This window comes from Corvus hawaiiensis, chromosome Z (genome assembly GCF_020740725.1).
Source record: "Corvus hawaiiensis isolate bCorHaw1 chromosome Z, bCorHaw1.pri.cur, whole genome shotgun sequence".
NCBI lineage: Eukaryota > Metazoa > Chordata > Aves > Passeriformes > Corvidae > Corvus > Corvus hawaiiensis.
Window position 1 is genome coordinate 13563797 of NC_063255.1, and position 19560 is coordinate 13583356.

The window sequence follows — 19560 nt, forward strand, 5'->3', positions numbered from 1 at the left end:
TCAGGCATTGAGTGGACAGTTAAGGAATAAAAAATAAAAAATAAAGCGGCTTCATAACATCAGCTGAGGACACCTGCTCAGCCAGCATGGGGGAAGATTGGCTCCCTACCTGTGCCTCTACCCACGGGGCTCCAGCAGGACATTTAGTGTGCAACATGCCCAGGAACCTCGACTCATCTCAGAAGATAACGACCCCTGAGCTCAGGTGTTGGCTATCTGCCCCTATGTGCTGCTGCAGCCAAAGGATCTGTCCATCAAGAAGAGATGGCACACTGCAAACAGTTCTTCTCTGATTGCTGCTGAAATCTTCTGGGTTTTCACCCTCCACCATCTTCTCATGTTGTCTCAGGCTGGCAAGAGACAGGTGCTGTGAGAGCCAGATGATAAATAACCAGGGTAACACCTGCTTACAGGAACTTGCCCTTAGTTTACACAGCAAGAGAGGGGACAAAAAAGAAAAAAAAAAGATGATACAGAAAAGGTAATCTTAATGCAGATCTAGGATGTTGTCTCCTCCCAAATTCCACTTGAAGCCGGCTACCATCCTTTGTCATTATTCCTTACTGTGACAGGGCACAGGGTGGGTGAAAAGAGCCAGTGTGCTCAAGTTCTCTGACCAAATTATCTCTGTTGTGTGTAAACGGCAGTAAGCAAGTTTGACAAGAGCTCATTTCCAGTACTCAAACATTGAGTGGGGAGAGGGAAAGGAATTCACTATAAAAATGCTGCCCATGCTGTCTTGACTGATCATGCAGGAGGCCAGAGACAGGTCTGGAGGTTTCAGAGTAGCAGCTTAGGCAGATGTACCCCACAGGCCCAGATTCTGCATGTCAGTTTGTCCATCTTCAAAGGAAACCTGGTGCTGGCTAGCTTACAGAAATTTGCTACAAGAGGCTAAAGAGCCCTGGGATGTAATCACAAGAGGTGTAATTCCTTCAAGCAAGAAGATACTAGCAAATCAGTTACTGACAAAACAGTTTCTCCAATAAAACTGAGAAGAGAAAAGGCAATGGGGCTGACTGTGTAACTGAGTTGAAAAAGCAGACATATCCATATATTCATACGCATATACCCTTCCATATGTTCCCACTGTAGTTCTGTGTGTGAAGTGCTAAGTGACAGAGAACCACAATTTTGAACAATTGTGGGACATCACTGATCTGTGCTACAGCTCTAAAATACTTTAAACTTAGCTAGAATAAATCCAGCAGCAAATAGGAAACCTGTATTACCTCTAGAGCAGGATGTCCACGTGAGAAGTGGTGCCAAACTTATCAGTGAGACAGAAGGCATCATCTGCAAAACTCACTGCGTGGGGTTTGGACTGGATTTATTCCATAAAACAGATCAAGATAGTTAATAATGAAGTTGCAACTTCAAGGAGGAAAACCCAGTTCTGGTGGCATCTATGTAAACAGACATTATAGAACACATCTGTACTACATTAGAACAGTGTAGTGAGATCTCCTTCAATACAAAAAGTAAATGAAGACAAAAATGAAAAAAAAAATTGGAAATAGTTTATTTGCTGCATAAGGAAACTTCTTGTAAATTACATATAAAGAAACTTGTTATGCTGTAGTATATAATTTCCAATATTCCACAAAGATAATCGTAATAAATATACAAACCAAACCAAAGTAGAAGACTAAATCCATCAGGCAACCTACAAAATGGTTCATCAAGTTTTATACTTGCAGCATTAGCATGCTTAAAATCTTGTTCTTTCTGAAGTGATGCAGCAAAATTTTTTTCACATTTCTTTGGAGCATTTTCAAAGCTGTCTAACTACAAAATACTGTTCAAAATTAGACAGCATTAGTTAAACCGCTTAAGAAAAGTAACACCAAGGTCTAACTGATGCAAAGGTGTTTTCTTTCTTCTTGTTTTTAAAATCCACTTAGTTTTGCCAGAGTTAGGAATTATCTGATATAAGTGCACTATGAGTCCAGTCAGCCTGAGACACTGCTGACTCTTGTCATATTATGACTCCATATAAACTTCATAGATTATATAGCTCTGAAAGATTTCTCTATTAATAGAGACATATCCCCATAGAATAAAAAGAACACAATACCATATTGAAGCCGCAATCTTGTTAAAATGGTTGTACCCTCAAGTGCAGTGTGTGCTTAAAACATTTTTCCATAGTTTCATTCTATCCCACATCAGGCATTTTTATTTGACTTTAAATGTAGAAGTGCTGATAAAGGCTCTACTGATGCTCCTAGCCTCTAGAAACAACATACAGAACTTTTTGACACCTCCCGCTGTTTTCTACCTATCATTTCTAAATTTTTTTTCAAACAGCAGGCTCAATTTTACACTTCACTGCTCTGGACCACACTGACAGACAGGTCTATTATTCCATACAAATCTCTTACAAACCAAAAACACTTCACTATGCTTCACTATTACTGAATACTTGGGGGTATAAAAAGAAACTCCCTAAGACACAATTACCTAAAAATATTTGTTAATAAGCTTAATGCAAATATTATGTAGAAAAAATGGTTTAGTTACAAAAAAGTTCATTAGAGGGCCAGTAAAAATATACTGAGAGAAGATCTTTACAAAAGTGAGGTTAGGAAGTATGAGGCATTGACATTCACTGTAAACATCCTGTGTTCACTAGAATCCCTTGTCTAAAGTATATGTCCTGGTTTTGTTCCTGAGCTTCATGGCCAACACTTGCATAGACAGCTAAACCTATCATAAAGGGCTGTTTATAGAGACAGGTCTGTAACTTCAGTAAACTAATGCTTTTACCTTTTGAAATAGTTTCATTCCACTACCAGGTAGTTAAGGAAACTAGGAAGTATGGTATGGTTTTTGTGTACTCAGTGCATTGGCTGAATTGGCGCAGCTACGTTTTAGTGTATTCATCTTAAATAATATTACACTAGGAAGTGTAGCTGTTTGACTTTCCAGCTTAGCATAAATATCTAGTCCTGCTTGCTGCTGCAAGGCTCACTTCTGCTCTGCCAAAGACTGCATATGGCAAAATATCAGCAATCTGAGTGCTACAGCATCAAACATACTCAGTAACGAGATGCAGCTTATAATCAGTACAGAAGACCTCACAGAGAATTTCACCTTTACCCAGGCAACACCAGTGCTTTCCTCCAGGAAAACCTGCTGCTGTTGGAGGAAGCTGGAAAAGTACTCACAGGGTAAACATGACATGGAGTGGCCTATGTAAAAAGTCTGAAGAACAAACTTGCATTTTGGGTATGAAAAGCAGGCATGTGTTTAGCTACTGCACATGGAAGTGCACATGGAAGTGGTACAGACAGACAAATATATCCCCCTCACAAAGAGCACAATAACACAAAAGCAGCAAATTGCCAATTTAAAATCTTATGTTAAGGCAAATCTAGATAAACAACCATAACAGGATTAATAAAAATAGGGAGTTTTCCTTGGCTTTTTTGTTCACTTTTTTTGTGACTGGCTTTTACACATTGATAAAATTTGTTTAAGCACTTTCTGGACATCTTCATCCATTTGACCCTAGACAAAGGGTGAGAGAAAAAAAGAAGATTTAATTCATGCAGCTCTAGTCTTTAAGAATATTGATAAACTATTTTTCATGTACAGTAATTAGACCAATTTCCCAAGTGGAAGCAGTGTTAAATTTGTTCTTGAACTGTCATACCTTGCAGGAGGGATGTCTTAGTTAAAACATGCAAAATTCTTACTCAATCTGCAGATGAAATATCTTCAGTTAAAATACTGAGTGACTGGCAACATGAAACCGTACCTGCACAGCATAGAGAAGGTGCATCCTGTAAACTGAGACAATTTCCTGATGTTGTTTCTTTGTTTCCTAGAAAACAGTTAAGTGGAAAGGCACAGAGCATTCAGAACTATTGAACTGAGAACTCCCCAACTAGATTCAGACTGGGGAAAGAGTACATAGTCTTATGTAATGCACTGAAAACTAGCTCAGACACTGTTGTGTCACCAGGCACTCTAAATTTGCTTGGAAGCATGTCCAGGAAAATGCTGTAGTTCTACCTACCCCAGTAAAAAGAGCTGGTGCGATTACCAGTTTTAAGAAGTGCTGAGCTGCAAAGGTGTGGAACAAGCACATACTCTATTTCCAAGCTTATCAGCAACCAGAATTGAGGAAAGCCAACAATACTCTGACAGATAACTCTCAGCTGCAACTCAGCTCTTCCCTGAAGGCAGTGACCCCTCTGCCAGAGCTGATGCCTTCCCAGGGGAGAGGAGGTGCTTACACGGGTCTTACCCTGTAAGACCCTGACTTAATGAAAGCCAACCTCCTTTTCAATCATCACAGACTGCCACAACTCAGAAGCCATCTTTCCAAAGAAACATGAAGCTGTTATGAAAGCTAACCTAGAAGAAGGAAAGAATGTTTCTGTCCTGTTTTAAATTCTACCTGCTTTCCTAATGTGCTGCACACCTTTGCACTTTACACTACTTCACTGGTCCTTAATTAGTGGGAGATGAAGGATCCTTTCAGACATGAAGGACTGGAATAAGAAGGTCTGGGCCTTCACACTGACAGGATGCTCTGCCTGATATTTCTCTCAGCTGCAAGACAACTTTTCTGGCATACTGAGCCCTCTTTCTTTCTGCTGGGAAAGGTAGGAAGCAGACACCACTTAGCATGTCAGTCTGGGAATTCTCCTTTTAGAGGCACTCCAGAGCCCTCAACAAAGGCCTCCAGTGGCCAATTCTTTTCATCCTCAACAGTGAATCAAAGTGCTCCTTTGGGCAGGCAAGCTCTAGGAAATATCAATTATGGCTTAACCCAGCTTGGAAGACTGGAACTTTCATGCACAAACAATACAATTAAAAAAAAAAAAATCTGTAAGGCATTCAGAATTTCAAAGAATAAACTATTCTCCACATGAACAGATGCATTTGCTTGACTTGAAACCTCATGCTTTCTTCCAAAAAGCTTAAAAACCCAAAATGGCTCCAGCTGATGAATGTTACTGAAAATCCCCTGCACACCAATCATACTTTTCCACAAACTAAGGTCTGAGCAGCAAGTTTGGTCACTCCATTCTACTAGAAGAAATCTGTTTCTCTATTGGTCTGAGAAAAATATGTGGAAAACCAGCTTTCTTTAGTTAGGCTCTTTCTAAAGTGCTATTCATGACTAGCAAATTCCTACATGTTTCAGAGAAACAGAAATTATTGACATTTTGAATGAAAATTCTTTTCCATGTACTCACTGACAGTACTCTGTTCTAAATAAGGCAGATTGAAGAATAGCACATGTTTCTTTGGAGAACTGGGACTAATGTTAAGTTTAGAAATTATCACACTTACAGTCAGTTGGTTTTGCAACTGCTTCACTTGTTGCTGTAACACCTCCAGCTGCTGGCTTTGTCTTTTGGGGGCACTGCTTGAGTAGGAGAGCTGAGAAAGGCTATTCAATGCTTCTTTTAATTTGCTGATTTCCTTGGACATTTCATTCATCTAGGGAGGCAAAAAAAACAGGTTTTCATTAAAACATGCAATGCATACTGTATTCCTGTGTGTCTTACCTTTGAGTTATTTGTGACTTAAATTTAAGAAGTGGGGAAAACCAAATTGTAAATAAACTCTATGGACAGATGTCATGTAAGCGAGGAGTTACAGTGTTTCTCTCTTTCCCATCCTAGTCCAGTCTATTCAAACTGCACTCCTTGTTCTGAACATCAGAAATATTTAACAAGAAGGACTGCATCTACTGACTTTACAAATTCTGTTGCTGAACCAAACACAGGCCACTATTCCCAGCTACCAAAATGCATAGCTCTCTATAACGAGATTTGTAGTGACAGATATGGTAGCTGCATGGGAAAAATCAGTCAAATCATGCTATGGTTGAGATAATGTAGTAATATCACAGCAGTGAATTTTTGCTTCTTCCTGATATTTCATTTTCTTGTCCCCTCTGCAATCTCTTCCTGCTGTAAATCTCACTTCTTTGACTTCAGCTGCCTGAACAGTGTGAACCCAACCTAAACGTAATTTAAAAGAGGTAAATTGAAAGATCATGTATCTCCACAGGGAGGGAAACCAACTGCAAAGCCAAACATACTGAAAATTTCTCTGACTTCAATACCTGGATTTTCAGAGGGGCAAATGCACTCAGAAGTTACTTGAATCAACATTGTCTATTAGGTCACTCATGCACCAGCCAACACACTTCGCACTCTGAACTCACACTACCCCTCCACTGTAGTGAGTCACTGACCTTTTTGTCTTTATCTTCTTCTAGTTTTGATGAGTTTTTCATTTCAATAAGAGCTTCTTGAACTTGATGGTACTTGTGCTGAAGATCAGTCACCTCCCGTTCCTTTGCTTCAAGCAGATTATGCATACCTTCCTTTGCTTCTTTCAAGTGCAAAATTTCATTTCTCAGTTTCATGGCATCTAAAGATATATTTTCCTTCTCTCGGATTACATCCTTCAGTTTGGATGACAAAGCACTAACTTCACTCTCTAGGGAGGACTGGAGCTTTTCATACGTGGCCTTGGGTACCATTGCTTCATTAATTGCAGCTTTTTCTTCCAGTAACGCCTTTTCCAAGTTTCTTAATTCACTATCCTTGTTGCTAAGCAGTCGTTTCAGCTCATTTATTTCTTCTTCCATCTCCTTTATAGTATTTCTGAGCGCATTGATTACCTGACGGTGCTCAGTAATTGGCAAAGAGTTTTGTTTCTGAGTGTCTAGCAGTTGCTTGAGTTCTTCTGCTTCATCTAATACTTTTGTGTACTGGGATTTCATTTCTGATAACTCATTTTCTGCTTTGTATTTTAAAGAATTTGTTACTTCCATCAGTTTCTCATGTTCTTCTCTAGGAATGTAGTCCGAAGCTATATCATCTAGAGTTTTTTTCTTCCTGTAGTCTTCAAGCTCTGTCTGTGCTTCTTTGTACAACTGAGACAATTCACTAAGCTGCTTGTTGAGCTCATCTATTCTTCTGTGCATCACATCTTTCCTTTCTCCAGCTTCAGCACTAGATTCCAAATGCATCTGATTTGTCAACTTGTCCTGTAGCCTTTTAATTTCCTCTTGCCCTTCCTTGTACCTCTCAATCAGCAATGCTTTTTCTTGATTAATGTTTTCAATAACTGAACAATATGAATTCTTCATTTCCTCACACTCTTCCACAGACAATTTGCTTGCCACATTCTGCTCTTTGTCTTCAAACTTTTTCTGTAGCTCTCTCACTTTTTCTTTTTGTCTTTCACTCTCCTCCAATGCTTTCTTCAATTCTTCCTTGAGTGCTTCAACTTCTCCATATGTAACCTTCAACATACTCAGATCAGAACTGGTTTCTTCACTTTCAGAGGAAACAAGACCTGGCTTCTTTTGCCTTTGTACATTCAAAACCTCTTTCACAGCTTCCTCATACCTGTTTTGAGTTTCTTGGAGCTTCAGATTAAGATCAGAACCATTTTCTGAAATGTCTGGGCTATTTAAATGATCTGTTTCTGGGACTCTAGACTGAACCTGAGTTTCCACATGCTTTCTTTTGGCTTCAGAATTCTCTAATTTTCTCTGCACATCCTTTAAGTCTTCCTGGAGGTATTTAATTTTTATTTCTCTGGGGCTTGTCAACTTTTCTTGGATTTGAGTGGCATTTAATGTAGGCTTCAGCTCCTGAACTAAGAACTCATTTTGTCTCTCTGCTGTTTGCTCAAACTGTGTTTGGGTTGAATAAGATTCTACAGTTGAATCCCCTTCTTTAGGTGTTCTTTCCTGTCCAAAAAGAACCAAAGATTGCACAATAAAAACAAGTACATGATTCTACTTTTTTAGAATAGAGTAAGCAAGGAAGTATTGCCACATCCTACAGAGAGAGATGATTAAAAAACCATGGAAGAAAGTTTTAGAAAAATTCAAAGCTCAGCTGCTCCCATTTAGCCATCTACAGTGAGAGAAGGCAGCAAGTGCCAAGCTCCTCTGAAAGTCTGGGCTGAGCTCCCTAAGCTAATAATCAAAGCTATGTAAATTAAAATTCTGCTAGCACAACTGTTAGCAACATCTTTTAGAATGCGGTTATCATAATAAACAAAGTTATTAAGTAATTTATGGGAAAAGAGAGAAGATCAAAACACTGACTTAATCCTTTGGGGCAGAGTGTTTCCATGATCTTACCAACAAGCTCGTTAAAAGATCTTCACAGCACAACTCTTTAAAACAGTAAGCAGCTCTTTGTTCTGCCTAGCAGATTAAGAGAGCACCAGAACAGCACAAAAATATGCCACCTGTAATTTGTCCTGCAGCTCCTTATTGTGCAATGTCAGAGAGGCAATTTTTGCTTGCATCAACAGAAGTAGATCTTGTTGGTCACCTTCAGAACTCACATCCAATAAACTATCAGCACCTTTAGAGAAAAAAAATAGATTCAAAAGTTTTCATAAAGCTGAAATTCTAGCTAGTTAGTTATTCTAACATTTCAAATTAAACAGTTTGTTCCCATTACCATTAAACACAGTGAGCAAGCAAACTGTTCCTGTAAACTCCCCAAGAATGTGTTAAGTTCATGCAGTAGAAGTGGGATGTTTTGGTGGGGAGCTGCTTGTGGAATTACAAAATACCACTCTCAATACTTAGTGTGTCTCATATTCTAAGTGGAAAGGTACAGAGGTTTTCAGCATTTCATGTCACCTAAAAGACCTAATGAAATAAGGATTAATTGCATACCTGTTGTGCTGTCACTCAGTCTGTCTTTACTGTCCCTGCGCAAGGAGCTGAATTCTTCCTGCTAAGACATCAAAAAAAAACATTTTCACAGAAAGCAGACGTAAACCTGGACAGTTCATCAAAAAGAGATATAGACAGTATAGAAAATATGTCGGAAAAAGGCTGTCCAAGTGGATCTCTTTTATTTCTGAGATCTTGTTTAATTGTAGCATGTGTTCAGTATTTCAAAGTTCGCTACAGCCATTCAAGTTCCATTGCCCAATTCCCATCAAATACTAATGAAATATAGCCAACTATCTTGTAAGTAGTTTGGAAGATTGCAGACCCTGTGATAAGTATTAGCAATATATTGACATGTATTTTAAAAAATCTTCAGCAACATAAGATAAAGATCAGACAGGACACACTCAACCCTTTCACTGATGCTTTTTGGTAAAAGGGTCTGTTTTTGCACTGCCCAATTCCATGCACTTTGCTGGTATTAGAAACTGATCTCTTGGAGCATTAATACTTTCATAACCATACTCCTAAACACTGACTCATCTATGACTATTTATATGCACATATTTGTTACACATTGAAGCAATCTTTACACTTGTTTTATGAATTGCATTGAAATAGACTTGGATTCATTTTTGCTCCTAAAATTCAGCTAATTAAGTCACAGGAGACTCTGCAGCCATCAAAATAGAATATCAAACAAAACAGATCCTGTACTTTCCTTCCCTAAGTTCATAAGAATGGAACACTGATACCTTGCACACTTGATCAGCAAAGAAAGCTTGTCCTTTTCCAGTCATGGGAGTTGAAGTTGATGAGTGTGGAGAGGACAAATCATTACCCTGTAAAAAAATTTATATAAATAGGTATGTATACCTACATGCACATACAGCTACCTCTCTAATATATGCCCATGTATATATATACATATAGATAGATATACACACATATATATATGGACACAGATGCATTAAACAGTACTTTCACCTGCACTGACATAAGTCACAACTCTAGATTATTTTCAGAGAACAGACCTAATTATTTAGTGCCCTTCTGAATCAGTATTACATAAGGAGTGTACCTGTTACACCGGTAACATTCTGGTTTAAGATTAAACATAACTATTAAATAGATTTATATAGTATCAAAATGCAGTTTAAGTATTTTATTTTGATATGCATATAGGCTCACAATAATATGTATCCATATATATGTATAACTAAAATATACAGAACTATTTTCTTATTGAAATCAGCAAAAAGGATTCAACTTTAGTTGGAAGAAGCAATTGCACAGTAAAATTGGTACAGCTGTATCTTAGGCCATGCTGTATTTTAAGCAATTTTGCTTAGTTAACCTAACCAACATGTGCTTTCGTTGTGTCATCCTAATGTCAGGAAAAGCACTCATGGTAAGACAGGTATATAAAATAACCATGACAGAGAAAATCCTGCCCACATAATTCTAATAATATTCAAAATGCTTTACATCCCCTAAAAGCATCTCAAAATCGGTCTTTTCTTTACCTGAATAGGACTGATAGGAGGAGGTGGGGCTTTGCGTTTTTTTGGAGTTCCACTTCTTTCTGAACTTAATTTAGAGCCTTGATCATGCTGAAAGTTTCACCAGCCAGAAAAGGTAGGTTTGTTAGTTTGGTTAGTAAAGTCCGAGCAAGTTGTTTTGTAAAAATAAATAAATAAATAAATAAAACCCCACATTAATATCAACTTTAGCAGCTCATGCAGTGCCTTTTTTCCCCTATGTAAAGGCCACATCTCTACTAACACAAAGATATTAAACATGCCTGGCAATAAGAATCTGCTCCCTTGTAATCCATGCTTCAGTGAAAACAAACAAGATTTAGTGAAAAAGCAGAAGCTGACAATGGGTTTAGCACCAGTGACCTTAAAACACTTCCATTCACACACAGCCCAGTCATGCCATTCTTCACAGCTACCATCTTTCCTCTCCACCAGCTTTTGCCTGAGCCCCCTGAAAAACCCCCCTCTTCACTCAGAGAAGGAATGATCCATTGATTTGCACCCTTGTCTACTTCCCAGCCACCAGCAGGTCTACAAGGTCTACTTGCACTCCCAAGATATGACATTAACTAAAAACGTAAGAAACTAATTTAATTGGCTAATTCTGCTGGGATTCTCACAGGAAGGGGTCTCCAGCAACCAGGGATAACCTTCAATTTTGTTTCTTAAAAAGAGAGAATTTTTCTAGATCCTCTTTTTTGCAGTTTAAAGAGACGGGGTGTCCAACAGCCAAGCTCCTGCACTATGCATGAAGAAAGCGGGAACCGTCCCAGCACACATGCACATACACACTCGCCCTCCCTTCCTTCCCTCACCAAGGGTGTTGGCTGCTGTTACACAGAGAAACCAAGTCTAAAAGTAATTTTCCTGAAACACATTTCTTAACTAAGCAACAAAACCCTTTTACATTACATAGTAGTCGCAGCAACCCATCTCACAGTGACATTTACTGGTGCTTTCAGTTACTGTTTTTTCTTATGTTGCAAGTCTAGAGAGGCACAGTATTTTCAAAATCAAAAGGACAAATACCTGCTTTGCTTTTGTTGGAGACTTTGCATCTGTGGAGCAGAAAAGAAGAGAGTAGAAAAGAAATAAAAGTTATTAAAGAAAAAGCTATTTGCCATTCTCAACCCACCTCTCCACTCTACTTCCCATACCATAGATAAAGGGTTTGGTTTTTGAATTCCTGTCTGAACCTGATAAAAATAATTTGCAAATTCCATTTCAATCACATCCTCTCTGATACTGTCTGGTTTCATTTTCAGAAAAAAATCTGAAGATTCATGACAATTCTTACTCTATTATAGTCTTGCATCATTCTTACACATTAAGCTTTAGAAATCCATTATAGTTTGACCATAAAACCCTCTGCCTGCTTCAGTTCCTTCTCCAACCCTTCTACTGAGGGGTTCTATGTATAAAAGAGAAGCCATTCCAAATTGTATGCAAAACTTCACAATGCTGATACATCAACTTATTTTTTATTTCTCCAAAACATCTCTTTTTGGCCTGCTCAGGGCTTTATCCCATGCTAAATATTACCATCTATGGCAAAGAGTTTTTGGGAAGTCTCACCCAGATGATCTTGAAAATGGCTTTTGCAACATTTCATGCTACACTTTGAAGGAAATTTGTTCAGTGCTAAACATACTTGTAGCCTGTTCAAGAAACGACAAACTGCAGGTCAGCCTCTCTCACATACCCACATCCTGCGATATCTTTGATGACAGGAGATTCTGGATCCCTGTATTCTCGGAGAGCTTGGCGTAATGCAGAGCATTCTGTCCAAAGACATCTACTAAACTGACATCTGCACCTCTCCTAAGGAAAGCTTCCACCATGTTAAGGTTACTGGCTTCACAAGCCATCATCAAAGCAGTTCTGAACAAGAGGAAAAAAACCAAAACACAAACAGCAAGTCTTCAGCAACTCATTTTTTCAGGAAATAAACAGTGTGACTGTTATCGTATAATGAAGCCCAAGATTCCATCAACATGTGTATTGGTACATAAATGTAACTGCTGCTTCTCCTTACAAACACCTGCCAGCCCCTCCTCTTCTTCCTCATACACTGCAGCTGCAAACACACGTCTGCAAACATTTCTAAAAATGACTTCCTGAGGCTGAGAGGAGAGCCATAGATAGAAATGGCTGCAGGATAGAGTCAGACTAACAAACCTCACTGCTACACTCCAACTGCAGCAGTGGCACAACATGAAAGCCTTTTTTTCATTGCTGCTCTCCTTCACATGCTGTGTTTGAGACAAAACAGACAAACAGATTTCAATCAAAAAGACAAACAAATCTAAAAGATCTTCAGTGAGTCCAAGAGATGACTTGTGCTGCTGTCAGCTTAAAAAAAAAAAGAAAGAAAGAAGTTTGTGAGAGCACAAACAATTCCCTTTCAAGCACAGGGCAGCTGCACAGAGACAGCTCCTAGATTAAGGACAGCATACAGAAGGAATCTTTTCCTAACAGGTTGTGTCTGCTATTCTTAATTTTGAAGGGATCATAAGAGACATATGGAATAATTACAAACACATAGAAAACCTCACCTTTCAAGCATGCTCTAATACTGCCTTCCTTCTTGGGCATAGTTCTCCTTTCTCGGCATGAAAACATGTCTAATAGTTTGACCAAGTTTACTGCCAAACACATTCCTCAGTGCAGATACGAAGCTGAAAAGTTACTACAGTGATAATACTTGCTAAATATTAAGACAATACTTTCATTAATGAATTAAACATACTCCCTGTAATGGGTGAGTCACTTGGAAAAGTGATGTTGTTGCAGTGCTGTGGTAAAAGGAGTGGTAAGTGATAACTCAGATAACACCTCCAGAATCACAGGGATGGTTTTAATTTACCGAAATAATTCACTTAGTCTGGACACAATAGGAATCTGGAGATGCCATTTTCAAAGGTTATCCCTCTCTTCTCCCAACATGGTTTCTCCTGTTTCAGTAAAATCTTAACTACTTCTGTGGACATGAGGAGTAGTCACACCCCTCACCACAATGAAAGCGAGAGGTAAACCAGCATATTCCATATTACAGTGTTTTGTTGCTTCTACACACAGTACTACTGTTAAAAAAAATACAGAAATGGGAGTTGTATCTATGACAGAAACTCCTTTATCCAATTAAAAGTAGAGAGTCTTAACACTGTCTGCTGATTAAACACTAGGAAGGTGAGGGGAAGGCAGAGGTCCCAGAGTGTGCAGCACCTCAAGTTCAAAGCACCAACGAGGCCATTAAAACTGACAGACAACAAAGGGGTTTTCTTCAGACAGCTGGAAACAAAGAGCGCACTAATGAACTTTGGACTGATAAAAAACAAGTTAGGGCCCAGTCTTATATTCACAGGTGTTACCAGAGAACAGAATCAGTATTGTGTCACACAGAATAATCAAAATTACTATAAAGTGTAAGTGCCAAATCTTCTCAGTATCCTACTTTACCTTCACAGTTTAACCAACTGTTTTATAAAGCAGTCCATGATTTTGTAAGACTCTTGATCTTTGTCAGTAGCATCAAAACAAGTGCATTTTTCACTACAAGGATGTTGCTTTTTAAAAAGTTTTTTGACACGTGTATCTATTAATGCAAAAAACCTCTAATTGGCACCTTCTAAAACAACAGCATCTCCACTGTAGAGCTTTACCGTATTTTTTTCTTGCTGCTGTGGCTGCATTATGGCAGAAAAAACAACCCTCCACAGATTTTGCTCACAAGTAGCAGTTTCAAGGATTTAAGTTGGAGCTACTAGCTCATCCCAAGAAGAGAGCAGCATTTAAACTGGAACACTTAGAAACTGATGTGTGGGTAAGTGCTATCAATCAGATGTGCATAGGAATAATTTAAAAATGGGATATACTGCTCTGGTAGCCCAAAGGAAATCTTACAGGCACATTAGTTTTATAGTTACATAGTTTCATCTTTTGCTTTAGTCAGAATTCTGTAAGCCTTCTCAGCCATCAGGATACACTGTCCAGTACAGAAAGCATTATTTCACCTAACATCAACTATTTTGGGAAGGATTTGAGAAGAAATCTTCATTTGACAGTCAGCTTTGGTGAAGAATCAACATGTTAACCTGCTGTACCTTCCATTTTTATCCCTGGTGTTGATGTCTGCTCCATGATCCAGAAGGTATTTGCAGACTTCTACATGACCATTTTGTACTGCAAGCAGCAGAGGTATGTTGCCATCCTAGAAATGCACATAAAGAGACTATGAACGATATTCCATTCACTTAGAAAAACACACTGAGATTAAAAGTCAGCTATAAATTTTACCTTTACATAGCAAAAATGAGGTGCTATCAGTACATTTTTCTTGTGCACCATAAATATAGCTGAGTGTGCTATAATTCCTTTCTTGTCTGCTGGGGATGATTCAAAACATAGGAAGGAGGAATGCTTTTTGCTTTTGTACTCCTTTTGCTGCTTGCTTAATGCTAAAACACAATTATTTTGAAACTACAAAATACCTTTCAGTAGCTCTGCAACAAAAATTATAACTTTAACTAAATACTAGGCAAAAATACAACATTTCATAAAGTCAGAGAATAACACAGTTGGAAGACACCTTTAGAGGTATCTGGGGTTTCTCCCACTTTTTTCCTCAATCCACAGCTAGGCAAACTTCAAATCGCAGTACATTGCTCATTGTCCAGCCACATTTTAAGCATCTCCAAAGGTAAAGACACAGCTCTGGGTACCAGTTCCAGTGTTTGACAACCTTCAAGGTGAGGATATTTTTTACTAGTAGCTAACTGGAATTTCCCAGTTAGGTCCACTACCCAAATTCTGACCATTGCTTATCATTTTGTCATGCACCTCTGAGACTGGTCTCTCTCTTTCCTATAACCAGCCATTATGTAGCTCAGGACATTTTTATTATACTCCTACAGCCTTTTCTTAAGGCTGAAGAAACCTTTTATGCCTTTAAAATGCATCTGCTGAAATCTTAGATTGGATGTCTGTGACATTTTTTTTTTTGTTAGAAAGACCAGAGAAGACGGAAATAGACCAAAACTGAAAACAAACAAGTTCAAGTAACTTTATCACTTCCTGCCTGGCATGCGCTTTATAGATCCCCTCCCTTCATCATTATGTTTTCTATAAGGCAGTTGCATCATTCCCAAAAGCAGACCTGGTTGGTTGTAGACATTTCACAGTAGTGAATGTAGTGTCTCTGAGCCTTTGGAATATATCAGGTGTATTTTTTCCCCTCAGGCTTATCGTTGTCTGGTTGGGCTTTGTGAGCATTTTGCAGCCCTTGGCCACATACTGGGCCTTTTCCAAAGCCTCCTGGAGACAAGGGAAACACTTTTAATTATGTTTTGAATGTGTAAGAATCGATTGTAGCTACTTGTGCCAATGTCTCAATGATCAGCAAATCCTGCCACTACAGTATCAGACTGTGAAGCGCCTCCACACCGCTGCAAAGGCAAGCTGCAAAAGGAATTTCCTCCAGCAGAGAAATCCAGGAAGGTATATGAGCACAGCATTGCTTTAAACTACTACACCTGAGGTGGAGGGTGGTAACAGCTGGGAATGAGGGTGATAAAAGCTCTGAAGTATCTGCAGTACACAACAGAAGAGGTACATACCAAATCTTTGATGTTAATGGGACATTTGTGTTCACACAGAAGTTGAACTGCCTGAAGACACCCACATGCAGCTAAAAGAAAATAAAGATAAATTAAAAAGACAAGACAAGCACAAAAGTCCATTAAACCCCAATTTCAAAAATTGTGTCCCACTCTTCCACTTGCAATATTGCAGCATTACATTGAGGTACAAAAAACAAATTCTAGGCTGATGAGCTAGAAATATCAAGCACAACAAAACAGTACAAACTTTCATCCAAGAAGTTACCTGCATAATGTAAAGCTGTTTTCCCAGAATTGTCAGTGATGTCTGCTGGACATTTACTCTGCACAATTCAGTAAGGAGAAGGAAAAAAGCAATTAGAGAAGTACAAAGAAAATAAAACATATGTTTTATATTGACAGAGTGCTTAACATCTCTACAAAAAGATTTATGTGCTGCTTCAGATAAGAACACTGAAGGAAGGTACAGCTTCTCTCTCTACCAATCTGGTATTTCCTGTCTTCATACCAGCTCAGATTGAAGCCATAGGAAATCCTCATGATCAAGAGAGCTACTCCTAAAAAATGTTATAGTTTCAGAAAAATTTAAGTCAGTAAATAAAAAACAAAATAAACTCTGTCCTTTGCCTCAGAATTGTATTTTTTTTAACATTAGAACAAAAGCTAAAGCAACAATGTCCTAAGGCAATCTGTCCTGCATTATTTCATGGAACTGTAGCATGGTTTGGATTAGAAGAGTCCTTAAATATTATCTTGTTCCAACCCCCTGCCATGGGCACCAGACCAGGTTCCTCAAAGCTCCACCCAAACGGCCTTGAACACTGCCAGGGATGGGGCATCCACAGATTCTCTGGGCAACCTATGCCAGGTGCTTCACCACCCTCACAGCAAAGAATTTCTTCCTAATACCAAATCTAAACCTTCCTTCCTTCACTTTGAAGCCATTTCCCCCTGCCCTATCACTACACACCAGTGTAAAAAGTCCCTCTCTGTCTTTGTTGTGTGGTTCTTTAGATACTGGAAAGCAGCTCTAAGGCTTTCTGGGAGCCATCTCTTCTCTTCAGTCTCACCCTTTCCTCATAGGAGAGGTGCTCCACTGCTCTTCACAACCCTACTCTGGACTGGCACCAGCAGGTCCCTGTCCCTCCTGCACTGGGATCCCAGCACTGAATGCAGTGCTCCAGGTGGGTCTCAGCAGAACAGCAGAATCCCCTCCCTCCCCTGCTGCCCACGGGGCTCTGGATGCAGCCCGGGATATATTTGGCTCTCTGGGCTGACCCAGGTGCAGCTGGTGTTGCCCTGACCCAGGTGCAGCACCAACACCTGGCCTTGTTAAAGCTTATGAGGTTCCCACAGGCCCACTGTCGAATGCAATAAGGGTTCATTCACATTTTTAAAAATAAGCACCAACAATCCAGTTATATCTTCTTCTATTACAATTAGCAGATGCTACTGATCAATCCAGACTTCAAACCAATAAATAGTAATGAAAAAAACAATTCAAATCCTTATCAAGGCTTGTTTTGGTACAGATTTTGGTTTTAATTACAACAAAGAGAAAGTAAAATAGAAATTTAGATTCATTTGGTTTGGAAATAACCATCAAGATCATCAAATCCAACTACTAACCCAGCACTGCCAAGTTCACCACTAAAATGTCCCACATCTACACATCTCTTAAATCCCTCCAGGGATGGTGACTCCACCACTTCCCTGGGCAGCCTCTTTCAATGCTTGACAGCCCTTCTGGTGAAGGAATTTTCCTAATATCCAACTTAAACCTCCCTGGGCTCAACTTGAGGCCATTTCCTCTTTTCCCACTGTGATATGGTCTACCCTGAGCCTCCTTTTCTCCAGGCTAAACACCACCAGCTCCCTCAGCTGCTCCTCACAGGACAGGTTCTCTAAACCCTTCATAAGTTTCAATGCTTTTCTTTGGACAGGAGAAGACAGGACCCTAAAATTATGTGTTTCTAGAAAACAAACATTATGACTTTTGACTTTTACATGCAGCACTGTCTCCAACATGCCTGTGATTATCTAGGAAAACAGGATCACAAAGATTACTACATTCCGTGTAACAAAAATTTCAGGATTCTGCCTGTGTGAAATTGTTATTCAGCCTCTTTAATTCAACACCAGTTAGACATTCCTCACACACACACACTTTGGTCCACAGAAGATAATCCTAAGAGCATGAACTACTGGAGACTATTACCAACGGGTTTGCACTTAGGAACATACTTAGAAATCTGCACATGGAAATAAAACAAGAAATAAACATCAACAAAAGCACTCTGTGGTTGCAGCAGGCAGGTGGGAAGGGAGCAGGTATCTTGGTGTTAAACGCTGTTCGTTCTGAGGTGGTGCTGCTGCTGCCTGCGATGCCACCGGTGACGGCCTGATGGCGATGTGGATCCTGGCAATGGGACGGGCCGCGGTGGCTCAGGATAACCCTTCCCGCCTGTGGAGCAGCAGGGGAGACAGCTTGCAAGGAGTATGGAGGTGGGAGTCAGTGAAACTCGACCCTGTGTTGTCAGAGACACTGACAGAGGTCAGTCACAGGACAGCTGGAGAGCCCTGAGGCAATCAGGGAAAAATAATCTGGAGGTTGGGATACAGGATCCATTCTCTTTCTGCACCATCGTGTTCAAGCAGGGTTGTTATTCATTATTTCATCTGTATTCTCAGTCTGTATTCATTACGTTGTCTGAGACCTATTGATAAGTCCAAACTTAGAAAAATCTGTTCCATTTCTCTGATCACCGCCATGAAAGCTTACCTGTATTTCTGAAATGGAGCTGAGATGGACAATGTCTTTGCTTACTAACACTCATCTTCAACACCATGAGACTCTTCTGTTCATCTTCACTTTTGGTTTTCTTATTTTCTCTCCCCATTCTCTCAACTCCCTTTCTAACCCCTCTCTGTCCTTTACCTCATTTCACAGAAGATTAAATTATTTCCATTTTATTTTTGGATCTAAACTACTTTGGTTTCGTCTCTCTTTGACTTTAAACTTGAAAACATTTCTATGGTCAACAGACAGAAAGCATTCCAGTGGAACGTTATCAGAATGCCCCCAGAAGTCCTTTTCCCCTGTAATTCATAATCCACCTAATTCCAAGTCATCCAACCACACAGACAAAACATAGGAAGTTAAACTGAAGCTACAACCTGCTTGAAACCCAACCAAGCTATGTCAGAGCAGCTGGACATGGAAAACTGTACCTGCAGACCTCTCAGTGAAGATGTACTGTTTTCTATCATACATTCACAGTGTCTGAAAGATCCTTAAACTCTTTATGTCTAAAATCTTGATGAGCCTCTCTTGATGTCAAGGAGCTAGAACAACAGTATAGAAGTGTGGTGCAGATTATTAGCAGAAAATGTGTCAACATCTAATGGAACCAAATGAAAATTTCAAAAATCAGTATTAATTTGATTTTTCTTTTACCTGAAGTAATCTCTTAATGCAATCAGGGTGGCTTTTCTTTGCTGCAAGATGTAAAGCACTGTGCCCTAAACGAATAAAAGCAAAGCAAATTACTTATTCAATCATGCCAAAGCACAGGAATAAACCCTGTGACAAAGGCAAAATCTTGAATTATGTGACACATAAAAAGTAAGGGCAGAGAAAACAAAAACCTACATCAAGCAGAATGTCTTTACTACAGACCGTTGTTCAGGCAGGTAACAGAATAATCTTAAAGTCTTG

At 39.3% G+C, this 19560-nt stretch overlaps 1 protein-coding gene across 5 annotated transcripts in view; it reads right to left on the reverse strand.

Annotated features, from left to right (window-relative positions):
- Positions 1-1498: 1498 nt before the first annotated feature.
- Positions 1499-19560, reverse strand: part of RAI14 (retinoic acid induced 14) — an 87028-nt gene continuing 68966 nt past the window's right edge. For 3 of the 5 annotated variants that reach the window (XM_048291668.1, XM_048291669.1, XM_048291670.1), the window contains 14 exons: positions 19300-19364; positions 16108-16165; positions 15840-15910; positions 14328-14434; positions 11927-12105; positions 11254-11282; positions 10210-10296; positions 9439-9525; positions 8684-8744; positions 8245-8363; positions 6224-7735; positions 5311-5460; positions 3764-3829; positions 1499-3513 (listed from right to left, as the gene is read on the reverse strand). In XM_048291668.1, the coding sequence (XP_048147625.1) occupies positions 3436-3513; positions 3764-3829; positions 5311-5460; positions 6224-7735; positions 8245-8363; positions 8684-8744; positions 9439-9525; positions 10210-10296; positions 11254-11282; positions 11927-12105; positions 14328-14434; positions 15840-15910; positions 16108-16165; positions 19300-19364 (2669 nt within the window). In that variant the 3' untranslated portion in view covers positions 1499-3435. The remainder of the gene's footprint in view (positions 3514-3763; positions 3830-5310; positions 5461-6223; positions 7736-8244; positions 8364-8683; positions 8745-9438; positions 9526-10209; positions 10297-11253; positions 11283-11926; positions 12106-14327; positions 14435-15839; positions 15911-16107; positions 16166-19299; positions 19365-19560) is intronic. The other 2 variants (XM_048291673.1, XM_048291671.1) reach the window with 2 other exon arrangements.